At 39.0% G+C, this 14,089-nt stretch overlaps 1 protein-coding gene across 1 annotated transcript; it reads right to left on the reverse strand.

The window, feature by feature from the left end:
• Positions 1–9,343: 9,343 nt before the first annotated feature.
• Positions 9,344–10,545, reverse strand: LOC126951041 (olfactory receptor 2F1-like). The gene has a single exon (XM_050784926.1). The coding sequence runs from the start codon at positions 10,523–10,525 to the stop codon at positions 9,572–9,574; it is 954 nt and encodes a 317-aa protein (XP_050640883.1). The 5' UTR covers positions 10,526–10,545; the 3' UTR covers positions 9,344–9,571.
• Positions 10,546–14,089: the final 3,544 nt, after the last annotated feature.

Genomic DNA, 14,089 nt, shown 5'->3' on the forward strand with positions numbered 1-14,089 from the left:
GAGCTTCTCTAGCCCAGTGTGGGACAAGTTGATAAATAGCTAGGACCTTGAAAAATCCATGGCTATTACATCAGATCCACTTCGGAAAAAAAATACATGTGCTAGAAAAATAAATAAAATTTACCCGATCTTCTCTTTGAGAAGGAATTGCTGATCTATTAAAAAGATTTGATTGCAACAATGTAGCAATGTATTTCACAGATCTATTTTGGAGTTCTATCAAATATTAAAAGAACACATGCTTTCAAATTTGCACAAGATTTTCAAAAGAAAAAAATGAGGGATTATGGCATACCTAATTGTGTAAGATTATCATAACCATGATCCCAAAACTAGATAGGGAATATGAAAGAAAGAAAAATTCAGTCTGAATGGGGAAAATGGATAGAAAACTTTAAAAAATATATAGCAACTCCCATACATTCATATATATAAAAATATTTAATGCATCATGCAAACTTGGTTTAACTCAAGACAAAAAAGTTTAATATTAGAAAATACTCGATTATTTGCCACATTATTAGTAAAAGAATAAAAGCCATATGATCATATTAATAGACACAGAAAGATATTTTAAAATTAATATATATTCGTGATTTTAAAAAATATAGACCTTACTACTGATGAAATGCACATAAAGTAGATAAGCTTAGAAACAAAATAAAAATGTCATACCCCTATATATTAGTTTGTTCTTACACTGCCATAAAGAACTATCTGACACTGGGTAATTTATAAATAAAAGAGGTTTAATTGGCTAACGGTTCCACAGGCTGTACAAGAGGCATTGCTAGGGAGGCCTTACAATCACGGTGGAAGGATGAAGGGGAAGCAAGCACACATTCCTATGGTAGCAGGATACAGAGAGTGAAGGGGGAAGTGCTACATACTTTTAGACAGTCAGATCTTATGAGAACTCACTCACTATCATGAGAACAGCATGGAGAAAATTTGCCCCCATGATCCAGTCACCTCCCACGAGATTCCCCCCACAACACTGGTGATTATGATTTAACATGAGATTTGGGTGGAGACACAGAGCCAACCTATATCAACCCATCTTTTTTAACATTATACTGATAGTCCTAACCAGTAGAAGAACACAGGGAAAAAAATATAATAATATCAGGATTGGGAAGAAAAAAGTAATATTGTTATTTTATTTTCAGATTATATAATTTTCTATATAAATAACCTAAAAAAATCTACAGATAAATTATTATAATTATTAAAACAATTAAGCACAATCTTTGCATTAAATAAAACAGTATCAGAAGCGATTGTGAATTAACCTTCTGGCCATGATAGAATAGCTGGGATGGTATTCATCTGACCTACAGAACTAGAAAACTGACCAGAATATATGAAGCAAAGGTTTTCAGACATTGGACAAAAGGCAGGGCAAAACAGTACTATCCCAGAGAAGGAAAATAAATGAGGTGAGTCATAAGTACCCTTGCTTATTTCCCGGAGAGAGTTACCAGGCCACAGCACAAAGAGAGGGAACTCAAATGGAGCCCATGGTCATCCTGAGTTGAGAAGACAAAATTTATAGTTTGGAGAAGAGTGACAAAGAAGAGAGCTAAAATGAGGGAAAACTTTCAATATCTGAAGATGGTTATCCTTCAATCTTTTGCTGACCTGATCTTTGCATAAATATGAGGAACCTTCCTAGGCCAAGGAAATAACCATCAGACCGAAGTAAAAAGACTAATCTTTAAAGCTAACACAAGGCTCAGAATAGTTCATGTGCTCTCCAGTGAGGATAGAAAGACCTCAAACACACAAGACATTGAGTAGAATCCTTAGAAAGGCATAGCCTCAGGAACAGTGCAAATTGACCCTACACTTAACACTTGGCTGGACCCAACCTAACACCCCTTAAAAGCAAGACTCGATACGTAAACTAATTCCAAGCAGTTTAAGTGCTTCCCAGAGAAAAGAGAAAAATATTTAAAGGAAAACAAAAGTACTCGGCACCAAAAAACATGAAACTCACAATACTTACAATCCAATTAAAATAAGTCCAGGCATGCAAAGTAGCAGAAAAAAAGTTCCCAGGACACAACATAAGGAGAGGGAACCAAAACAAGCCACAATAAAGAGAAAAATCAATCAATAAAAACATATACAGAAATAACAGATGATATAATTAGAAGACAAGTACATTAAAATATCCATTATAAATAAATTTCACATTTAAGTTGGTACAGGAAAGCCTACACATAATGAGGAGAAAAAAACCCAAGATATTAATGTCACAGGATCCTTGGGGTGTCACTTTGCCAGCCGTGGCCGGTGGCACCTTTGCCCAAGTTTTGCTCAGGCTCGCTGGTCTTGGTCCACCCGCTCAGACTGGCAGGCTGAGTTCAGTTTGCACTACTGGCCTGGATCCCATGCCTGCCAAGGGTGAGCCAGGCATAGAGCAGTGAGGGGTGTGTGAGCGAGCAAGCTTGGGCCTGGCCTCTATGCACACCCAGGCAAGTCAGCTACGGCAGGGTGGGCAGCTCCAGATGCTGACATTGGTGCCAGTTCCCTGTCAGGCTGCAGCTAGAGCAGGTGTACTGCAAGCAGCTTCCACAGCTGGCACTGGGCAACACGGTGGCACCTGGAAACTGGGAGACTCCAGGAACCATGGAGCCCCAAAGAAGGTGTTACAGCCCTGGCTCGGGGAGCTCCTAGGTCTGGGATCCGCGAAGGGCCACAGCTCTTTTCGCCTCTCTTCCCTCCTTCTCATTGCTCGCAACATGGTGAGAAAAGGATGTGTTTTAGCCCTGTTTGTGTTACAGCTCCTCCAGTCCTGCCATTCGGCAGGTCCCAAGTTCTCATCCTGTGTCGAGGAAGAATGAAGTATGCGGACAAGTGGAGGGTGAGCCAGGCAAAGAGGTGCTTGACTGAGCAACAGAACAGCTCAGAGGAGACTCTCAGTGGGTAGCTCCTCTCCACAGGCAAGTTGTCCCACAGTGGGTAGTTCTTCTCTGCAGGCAGGTAGTCCCCGACATCTGCTCAGTTTTCAGCTGAGAGAAGATCCACAATGGGTAGCTTTTCTCCACAGGCAGGTTATCCCTACATTTACTCAAGTTTGGCTGAGTCGGGGGGTTTTATGAGCTTCAGAGGTAAGGAAGTGCATGCTGATTGGTCCATGGGCAGCCATGGGGTGGCATGAAAAAAGCACCCTAAGTTCTCATTCCGGTCTGCAGAACTGGCAGCTTGGACCCCAGGTTTCAGGCTGTCCCTGGCCTGAAGATGAGGTTTCACTGGGGACCCATTCTTTTCCGCCCAGGAGCCAGTCCGCCTCCTGCTGCCATTAACCTGCTGTCCACGGTGCCCATGGCACCCAGGCTGTTTGTGCTGAGGGGTGCCTGCAGGCCCACACTGAGCCACCCTTAGCCCCCTTTTGGCCTTCCTCCCATGCATGTTAGGCCGAGGTGGCAGAGGACTGGTGTGTCAGCGCTGCCCTGAGGACACGCACACCTGGCCGGGTCGTGACAGAGCCGGGGCTCAGCTACAGCTTTGCTCCAAAATTGGAGAGGGCACCAGTCACTGAGAACGCGGAGAGTCCAGGCAGTGGGAGCAGGCACTCTCTATCCTGTGGGGGAATGGGGGCTTCCTGGGCCCCTGAGAGTGCGGAGATGCCCAGGTCCGCCGCTGGGTGGCTGCAGCTGCACTCCTGAGGGTGGGGTTGCTGCCCCTCCAACTTGGATGGGGGTGGGGCTTCTGCCTGTTCCTGGCTCCCGCCAACTCCACGGAGCTGCAGCCCCAGCCGCATGTTTGTCACTGCAGTCACTGCAGCCGGCGTCATGGTCGTGGCCGCTCCAGACAGGCTGCTGCTGCCATCATTAACACACCCAATTCAAACTACTAGGTGATGAAAAACACAATATCTAAGATTTAAAAAAAAAAAAAAAGGCAGTGGATAGAAGTAACAGCAGATTCGACACTGCAAAAGAAAAGATAGGAGAATTTGCTGATATAGCAATAGAAACTATCCAAAATGAAACAGACAGTTATAAAAGAGTGAAAAAGTTGAATGTGCTTCAATAAGTTGTGAGTCCTAGAGGGAAAAGGGAGGGATGAGGTGTGAGGGAAACATAATCAACAATTAAAAGCCCCACAATTTCAAATATGATAATAACAGTGAACCTGCACATTTAAGTAGCTCAACAAACCTGTGGCATAAAAAAATAAAAAAATAAAAACATAACAAAGTGCTATATTCCTAAAATGTTGAAAATAAGTAATGAAGCAAAAATTACGAAAGGAGCCACAAGGAAAAAAGGCACATTGCATACAGAGGAACACAGATAAGACTTACAGAAGAACTGAAAGATGAAAAAAGTGCCAACCTAGAATTCTATGCCCAGAGAATATATATTTCAAAAATGAAAGAGAAATAAAGACCTATTTAGTTATACAAGTGCTACAAAAATGCAGAGCCAGCAGACAAAAGCATTGTAAGCAAAATTAAGGTCATAAATCAATGAAAAAAATAGTAAAGATTAAAGCCAAATTAATAAAACAAAACAGTAAAACAAAGAAAATCAAAGTTCTTTGCCCATTTTTAAAATTGTGGTTTTTTTGCTATTAAATGGTTTGAGTTTTTAAATGTTATCAAATGTACAGTTTACAAGTTAAAGAAGTCCAATTTATCGTTGCCTAACCCCAGATTGCTAAGTTTTTTCCCATGCTTTCTTCTAGAAGTTTTATGATTTTACTTTTACATTAATCTTCTAATCCACTAAGAGTTAGTTTTCCTATGTAGTGTATATTAAAAAAAAATCCTTCCTTCCTTCCTTTCTTGGTTGTTTGCTTCCTTCCTTCCTCCTTTCCTTTCTTTCCTTTTCTCCCCTTTCCCCCTTCCTTTCTCTTTCCTTCCTTCCTTCCTCTTTCCTTCCTTCCTTCCTTCCTTCCTTCCTTCCTTCCTTCCTTCCTTCCTTCCTTCCCTTCCCTTTTTCTTTCTTTTTATGGGTGTCTAATTTTTCAAGCACCACGGTAGAAACGATTATCTTTTCTCCTTTGAATTACCTTGGCATCTTTATCAAAAATCAATGGACTGAATTGGTGAATTTCGTCTAGTTTTGGACTCTTGTCTATTCCATTAATCCATATGTTTACCTCTGAAGAAATATTTCACTGTATTGACTACTGCAGTATATTGACTGTATTGACTAAGTTTTAAAATCAGTGAGTGTGTCAAGTTTGTTCTATATTTCAAAACTATTTTGTCCATCCTCAGCTTTTTGTTTTTTGTATAAATGTTAAGATCACATTGTCAAATTTTTGAAAAACTCCTGATAAGATTTTGACCAGGATTGCAATGAATTTACAGATCAAATTGGAGAGATTACCATCTTAATAAAATATTGAATCTCCCAATCCTTGAATATGACATAAATATCTGTTTAGTTCTTCTTTAATGTCCCTCATTTTAAAAATGGTTTCCACTGTATAATCTTGCACATATTTAGCTTTCCCTTAAGTATTATTTCATGATTTTATGCTCTTTTACATGACACTTTGATCTAATTTTATTTTCTACTTGCTCATTGCTAAAAATAAAATACATTATTTATTACTGACATGTATCCTTTGCCATTGTTAAATCCCTTATTGGGTTTTTTTTAATTTAATTTTTTATTTTTTTGAAACAGAGTTTTGCTCTTGTTGCCCAGGCTGGAGTACCTGCTGGGTTCAAGCGATTCTCCTGCCTCAGCCTCCCAAGTAGCTGGGATTACAGGCGCCCACCACCGCACCCAGCTAATTTTTTGTATTTTTTTAGTAGAGACAAGGTTTTGTCATGTTAACCAGGCTGGTTAACCACCTGACCTCAGGTGATCTGCTTGCTTCAGCCTCTCAAAATGCTGGGATTACAGGCTTGAGCCACCGTGCCCAGCTCCTTACTAGTTTTGATAGGGCTTTTTTGTGGCTTCTTTGAGATTTTCTATGTAGATGATTATGTCATCTGTGAGTAAAGATAGGTTGACTTTTTTTCTTTTCTGATCTTTATTCTTTCATTTCTTTTGCTTTCCTTTTTTCAGTGACTAGAACCTAGAATATTGAAATGGCGTGCTGAGAGTGAGCGTCCTTGATTGTTCCCAATCTAGGAGAGAATCATCTAATCTTTCACCATTAAGAATGATGTTAATTAATAGAATTTTGTTGATGTCTTTTTTGTATTTAGGAAATTCCCTTCTATTTCTAGATTATTTAATTTTTATCATTAATAGACATTGAATTTTGTCAAATGTTTTTGTCACCTATTGAGATGAGCACTTTAAAAAATCTGTATGCTCTTAATGTAGTGAATTACATTGGCTTATTTTTTAAAAGATTTTATTTTGAAGTAATTTTAGCATTACAGAAAATTTTCAAAAATAGCACAGAAAATTTCCATTAATATTCTCATCTTATATAACTATAATACAAATAAAAGAACAGGAAACTAGCATTGTTGCAACTGATATTATTTTGTTATTAGCTAAATTACAATGCTTAATCTAATTTCATCAGTTTCCCATTCATTTCTTTGGTCTTTGTCTTTTTTTAAAATTTAAGATGCTATCCAGGATCCCACATCGTATTTACATGTTATTTCTCTTCAGTCTCCTTTCTTCTGTAACAATTCTAGTCTTTCCTGGACTTTCATACCTTAACACTTTTGAAGAGTACTTTGCATTTCTGTGACAAAAGTAATTGGAAATAAATAAGGACGGCATTACCACAAAGGGTCACAAAATGACTTTTGGAATATTACATATTTTGTTTGCGGTTGTCATAAACTTTCATCAAAAACTCATAGAACCATACACTTAAAATGGTGAATCTCACTGTGTGTACAATATGCACCATTAAACTTGATTTAAGAAAGGAAAGAGAAAAACGACAAATAATGTTATAAAAAGGATATAAGTACTATTTCAGTAGACATTCAAAAGATAATCACCAAAGTTATGAAGAGATTTATGTCAGTAAATTTAAAAACTTAAAAATAGACAAATTCCTAGTAAAATGTAATTCATTAAAAGCTGATGGAATATAAAATAGCCTGAAAAATTCTCAGAAACATTAGAGAAATGAAATACTTATTAAAAGTATTCCCGCAAAGCTAGTTATATGGGTAAGTTCTATCGAATTTTTACAAGGAATTGTTTCTGTCTTACATTCTTTGGAGTGGAAGTATGTGATTGTGTGTTACAAAATGTGGTGTTCTGAGGTAGTAAGTCAGGCAATATAGGTAAGCCTATGTTTTACTTGGCAATAGATATGCCCTGACATGGAACTTTTATTCTAAAGGAAGGGATGTTTCTTTCTAGTTGGAATGAAGCCTATGATATCATATGAGCCCCATCTTCAGTCTTCTACTGACAATGGAAAGTTAGGCCAGATGATGTCTACACTTATTTCATATCTACATTATATAAGTTTATGACAATTTATCTTAAAGCAAAATTGTCATCACTCCACAGACTGCCTCCTTTTTTTGATTTCCATATGCATGAACTATAGGATTATGTCCACTCATTTAAAAAATCAAGAAATGTAACTGTCTCCTTTTTTGATTTCCATATGCATGAAGTATAGGACATGTCCACTCATTTTAAAAATTAAGAAATGTCAAAAAAGTGTAAGAGACTGTTGAAAGCCACACTGTCTCCTTCCCCTTGTGTGTCTGCTTATGGCTCTTAAATTTATCACAGATTTGACTTTCACTTAATCTCTAGCCAGAGTACTTGGATAGCCCTTAGCACTTAGTGAATGGGCATAGAGAGTTATGCACTTACATAGTACTTAAATAATAGTTGGCATTTAGTATTTGTGATGGCCCTTAGCAAATTGTTTCTCTGTAAATTGGAGTGTGATAAAAATTTATTTTAAAGACTATTTCTGGTTGTATAATAAGCATCAGTAATTTTAAAGTACATAAAATACCAAGCGCGTTAAATGTTTTGTAGCCTTTCATGTTATCTTCTGATAATGGTTTCCTTATATTTGGAATGGGAATGATAATGCCAGCTCTCCCTATCTTACTACATAAAGGATAAAGAAACAAGGCTATAATGTTTATTGAGTATAAATATACCTTCTGGATTATGTGTCCCCCTCCCCATACTTGTGTTGAAGTCCTAATCCCTAGTACCTCAGAATGTGACTGTATTTGCAGATAAGGTCTTTAAAGAGGTAATTAAGCTAAAATGAGATTATTGGAATAGACACTGATCCAGCACGAGAAGTGTCCTTACAAGAGGAGGAGGTTAAGACACAGACACACACAGAGGGATGACACCTACAAGGCAAGGAGCAAGCCCTCACAAGAAATCAACCTTGCCAACACTTGTATGGCAGACTTCTAACCTTTAGAGCAGTGAGAAAATACCTTTCTGTTATTTGAGCCACCTACGCTATGGTACTTTGCTATGGCAATTCTTACAGTAAATTAATAAAACAGAAGAAATGAGATGACAGACAAAAATGCACTTTAGCAATTAAAGCTATTCAAATGCAAAGTTATATTGTCCAAATTAACAATAATAAAAGTAATGTCGATTCCCATATCTCTATGTGCTGATTTTGCTCTTAATTTTTTTTTTAATTTTTGCAGTTATAGGTTTTTATTTTTAGGAATAGAATTCAAAATAAAAAGAATGTATTTTTCAAAAAATAAATAATGGTAAACTCTTTACAGTAAGCTCATCTGCTATATTTGTCTTCTTTGGAAAACAAGAGTCACTAACTGTAGAGCACCATAGCTGCATGGAGGTGTTTCTCACTTCGTCCTTTTCCCCTTTGCAAAGAAAGTAAAAGATCTCTGAAGGGTAGGTGGTTTAGGAAGCCCTGGACGTAAAAGAGTCTCCTATAAGATCTCTATTTGCCTACTGTTCGTAATAATAACATTTTTAGAAGCAGCGTGAGACAATGGTTCTGAGTGTAGACTCTAGATCCAGACAGCCTGAGTTTCAACTAAGAAAAGTGGTCAGGCACCGTGGCTCACGCAGCTACTGAGGCTCAGCTTTTCCTTGGCCAACACTGTCATTGTGTACAACCTTTGGTTATATTGTGATCAGAGTGAAACAAGATCTTTAATTGATGTTTCTCCATGAATCACAAATATAATGCATGTGGCTACTTACATCACATATTATTGTGAGCAAACTTTCAATTGTGAAAATGCATTTGACCAAAAATATAACCTGTCTGAAATATTGAAAAATAACCAGTTATTCAGTGTAAGATCTAGGAATAGGTCCATGATTACAAACAATGTAACAAACCCAACAGTACAATAATATGGTACAGTTTCTTCCAATTACTATCAAGACAAAGAAATGGAGACTAAATAAGTGTGGTAGGTCTAAGGGGGCCATGCCATACTCCACTTATCATGCTGCTATGACATAAAAATACCCCACATCTCACTCCCCAACTCAACAATTCAGCCTCCTACATAACATCCACAGTACACGCTACGTCATCTCCTTCCTGGTTGCCAGGGCAACGTAGTTTATGCCTGTCAGATCTAAGTTGGGTGGAGAACACTGAGGCAAAGCTGTTTTCTCTAAGTCATCTTGACGAGTCAAGTTGCCAGCTTTGATGTTAACCCAGAGAATTTCCATAATAGTTTCTTCCAGGCCCCCTTCACCTCTTTATTTCTTAGACTGTAAATCATAGGGTTCAGCATTGGTGTCAAAATGGCATAAAAGAGAGAGATCAACTTCTCCTGAAGGACAGAGGGACTGGAGTGGGGATGGATGTAAGTGAAAATGGCCATGCCATAGCACAGGGCAACCACGGTGAGGTGAGAGGCACACGTGTGAAAGGCTTTCCTCCTTCCTTCTCTGGACTGGATCTTTAAGATGGTGGAGATGATCCGGATGTAGGACAAAAGAACCAGACATAAGGGTGTCATCAGAAGAACAATGCTAGACACAATGATGGTGACCTCGTTGGAGGAGGTGTCCACACAAGCCAGCCTGATCAGAGCTAGAATTTCACAGAATATATGATCAATAAACTTGTTTGTGCACATGGGCAGCTGAAAGGTGATGGTGGTATGCATGAGAGAGTTAATGGATCCACTGACCCAGGATGTGATGGCCAACTTAGCACACAGCGCTCCATGCATGATCGCCGAGTATCGCAGGGGGTCACACACAGCCACATAGCGGTCATAGGCCATCACTGCCAGGAGAACAAACTCAATCCCACCTAAGGCCAGGGAAAAAAATAATTGGGCTGCACAGCTCTGCAACGAGATGGCTTTATGTTCTTCAAGAAAATGTGCCAGCAGCTGAGGGACTATGCTTGTGGCATAGGAGACATCAACAAGGGAGAGGTTGGTGAGAAAGAAATACATGGGAGTGTGGAGTCGGCTGTCCAGTCTGATCAGAAGAACAATGAGACAGTTCCCCAGCATGGTCACCATGTACATGACCAATAATAGGACAAAGAGGGAGACCTGAGCGTCCCAGTCACTGGAAAGGCCGAGGAGAATAAAGTCACTCACCCAAGTCTGGTTATCTGTTCCCATTAAAATATTCAAGGATTATTAATCTGTGGAGAGAGTCAGAAAAAAACAGAAGCTGTTGAGTAACCATAATAATAACTTTTTACTTTTTTTATTATACTTTAAATTCTGGGATACATGCGCAGAATTCAAGTTTGTTACATAGGTATACACGTGCCATAGTGGTTTGCTGCACCCATCAACCCATCATCTACATTAGCTATTTCTCCTAATGCTATCCCTCTCCTAGCCCCTCACCCCTCGACAGGCCCTGGTGTGTGATGTTCCCTTCCCTGTGTCCATGTGCTCTCATTGTTCAACTCTCACTTATTAGTGAGAACTTGTGGTGTTTGGTTTTCTGTTCCTGTGTCAGTTTGCTGAGAATGATGGTTTCCAGCTTTATCCATGTCCCTGCAAAGAACATGAACTCATTTTTTTTTAATAGCTGAATAGTATTCCATGGTGTATATGTGCCACATTTTCTTTATCCAGTAAATCATTGATGGGCATTTGGGTTGGTTCCAAGTCTTTGCTATTGTGAATAGTGCTGCAATAAACATATGTGTGCATGTGTCTTTATAGTAGAATGATTTCTAATCCTTTGGGTATATACCCAGTAATGGGATTGCTGGGTCAAATGGTACTTCCGGTTCTAGATCCTTGAGGAATTAACTCAAGATGGATTAAAGACTTAAATGTAAGACCTAAAACCATAAACACTCTAGAAGAAAACCTAGGCAATACCATTCAGGACATAGGCATGGGCAAAGATTTCATGACTAAAACACCAAAAGCAATGGCAACAAAAGCCAAAATTGACAAATGGGATCTAATTAAACTAAAGAACTTCTGCACAGCAAAAGAAACTAGCATCAGAGTGAACACGCAATCTACAGAATGGGAGAAAATGTTTGCAATCTATCCATCTGACAAAGGGCTAATATCCAGAATCCACAAAGAACTTAAACACATTTACGAGAAAAAAAAACAAGCCCATCATGAATAATTTTTTAAGAACACATATGTATATGACCCACCAGTGCTAGCCTCAGTCTTTAGATTATTCACGAAGCTAAGCTAATAACCTGGATTCCAACTGCATTATATCTACTCTGCTTCAGAGAGACAGGCCAGTCCCTAAATAAGGACATGATTTGTCTCAGGGACGTCGGTTAAAGCCTGGAGATAATGTAGTACAGTTTTAGGATTTCTACATTTTTACCATCTTCCCTTGATTCCAGTACAAGAAAAGCATGGTAATGGACAATTGTCTGAAAAATGATAAACAGCAAAGACAGACAATTGGAAAGTATCTCAAATACATGGACTAGACTCAGCTTGATGAAATATATGTATCATTTACCAAAGAAAACATTGGGAAGAGGCAAGGGTCTTGTGGAAAGAGCCTGGAATCAGAGAACCTAGGTTTTATCTAGCAGGTAGGTGATTTTTGTTTAGTGACAAGTTTCATACCTAAGATGGATTACTATTAAATGACTTATAGTTACATTTAAGGTCAAACTTAGATAGGTTATAGGAAAGTACTTGGTGTACACTAATTGGTAGTACTACTATAGTACTATGGGTGTTCGCAGTAAGATGACTTCTGCCTTGGGGTAAAGTAGCAAATGTGTTTACTGTCACATACCCTCCACAAAATCAAATATAAATTGATAGCAACCTCTGATAGATCTGAAGGCTTGGATGCTTTGAGGATTCACTGGCCTTTTTGATAGGCTTTGGTTTCTTCAATCATTAGTGGGATAAAGGAGGACATTGTGATGGCATCTTGTTCTTTGTATTTTTCTCTTTTCAACTTGCTACTGTTAAGAATCTATCCTTTAAATGCGGGTTTAAAAGAAAGCGAACAAAAAGATGAATGCTTAGACATTTTAGACACAAGGGATGTAGCCAAAGCAGGTGTTTAAAGACCCTTCTTCCCTGTCTTCAGGGAAGATGTGTTTTGGAATGGAGATTCCCTGATGTTTTCTTTTGCAAATGCTTTTTCAGTAAAACTAATGTGCTACATCATCAATTGTGAACCTTAAACAGAAACAGGTTACATTTGAAAAAGTTTTAGAACTGACTCCTTCTTATTTCATGTCCACCTATTCACTAACTTTTCTTTTATTGCAGTGTACACAGTAAGGGAAACTAGGAGAGAAAGGAGGCAGGGGGCATTGAGGGCAGAAGCAGGGCAAACTAGAATGTCTTAGCTACACGAGAAAGACTGTCAATGCTGCAAGTCGATAAAGTATTAAACAAAATATGTAGTTCCAGAAATGCTCGTCTCCTTCATGGTTCAGAGTCACATTTATTTTTTCTAAACTCTCCCATAATGTTCTCCTCAAAAGTTTCTTCCGCCTCCAACACTTGCGCCTTTACTGCTCTGTCCTGATGCTCCCACCAGCACCCCTCAGGGTGCTTTTCTTCAATCCTGACCGGCCTGAGAATACATCTGATTGCCTCAGAGAAGACATTCTAATTAAATTCTACAACCTCAAGTATATATTTTACTGAAAAATAACTGCCAACCCTTGTTGAATAAATAGAAGATGTGCACCAGAAGTAGACATTTTTTCCACTAATTAGGCAAATATCTTGCAGTGCCATCTTTGCAAGATGCTGATTTCAGGGTGAAGATCACCCTTCCCTGTTCTCGAAGCGTTTGCTCATCAGTGGGGAAAAAGACGACACAGTGATTGTCACCAGATCATTTTCTCCTCTGCCCAACAGGAGACCCTGCGAGCCCGTGACTGACTGTGCTCCTCTCAGCCACCCTACACGTCTCTCCACTATAGTCCTTGTCACATTACAAATGAGTGACAGTGTCTCATCTCAGAGAAAATGTGAACTTCAGAGTCTAACAGCTTCTGTTGTGGAACCACATCTGTTTGTTCTGCTTCCCGAGACTTGGAGCAAGATACTTAGCATCTCTGAGCCTCATATTCTTCATGTGTGAAATGTGCCTAATATTGGCCAGCTGAAAGGTCCTGGGTGAAATTAAAGGAGCTGGACGACTAAAGTTCCTACAGGAGTGCTGGAACAGGCAGGTGTCTGTTATTTACTGATGATCCTTAGTCTTGATTTCACTCTCTCTCTTTCAGAATCTTCTTTAACCACTTACTCCTCCTCTCTACCATCCTCACGTTCCTCTTGCTCCTAAGCAACTCCTTCTCCCTCATTATAAAAGAAAATATACAGAAAATATTTAGGAAGCTTTAGCGTATAGATGGCATTCTAAATCCCCCTTCATTTCACATCCCTAATGACTAGAATCCATTTTCTGGATTTATTTCCTGATATTCATTCCTTAGCCAGTGGAAATTTCTACCCTCACTAATCTATAGAATTTGAATTTTTTTTTTTTTTTTTTTTTTTTTTAGATGGAGTTTCGCTCTGTCGCCCAGGCTGGAGTGCAGTGGCGCAATCTCGGCTCACCACAACCTCTGCCTCCCAGATTCAAGCGATTCTCCTGTCTCAGCCTCCTGAGTAGCTGGGATTACAGGAGCCCACCACTACGCCTGGCTAATTTTTGGTATTTTTCGTAAAGACGGGGTTTTACCATGTTGGCCAGGCTGGTCTCCC

This window comes from Macaca thibetana, chromosome 3 (genome assembly GCF_024542745.1).
Source record: "Macaca thibetana thibetana isolate TM-01 chromosome 3, ASM2454274v1, whole genome shotgun sequence".
In the NCBI taxonomy this organism is placed as follows: Eukaryota; Metazoa; Chordata; class Mammalia; order Primates; family Cercopithecidae; genus Macaca; species Macaca thibetana.

What these genes read in the sequence shown, in the direction of transcription:
- LOC126951041 (XM_050784926.1), bottom strand. Translation starts at nt 10,525, where the DNA reads ATGGGAACAGATAACCAGACTTGGGTGAGTGACTTTATTCTCCTCGGC.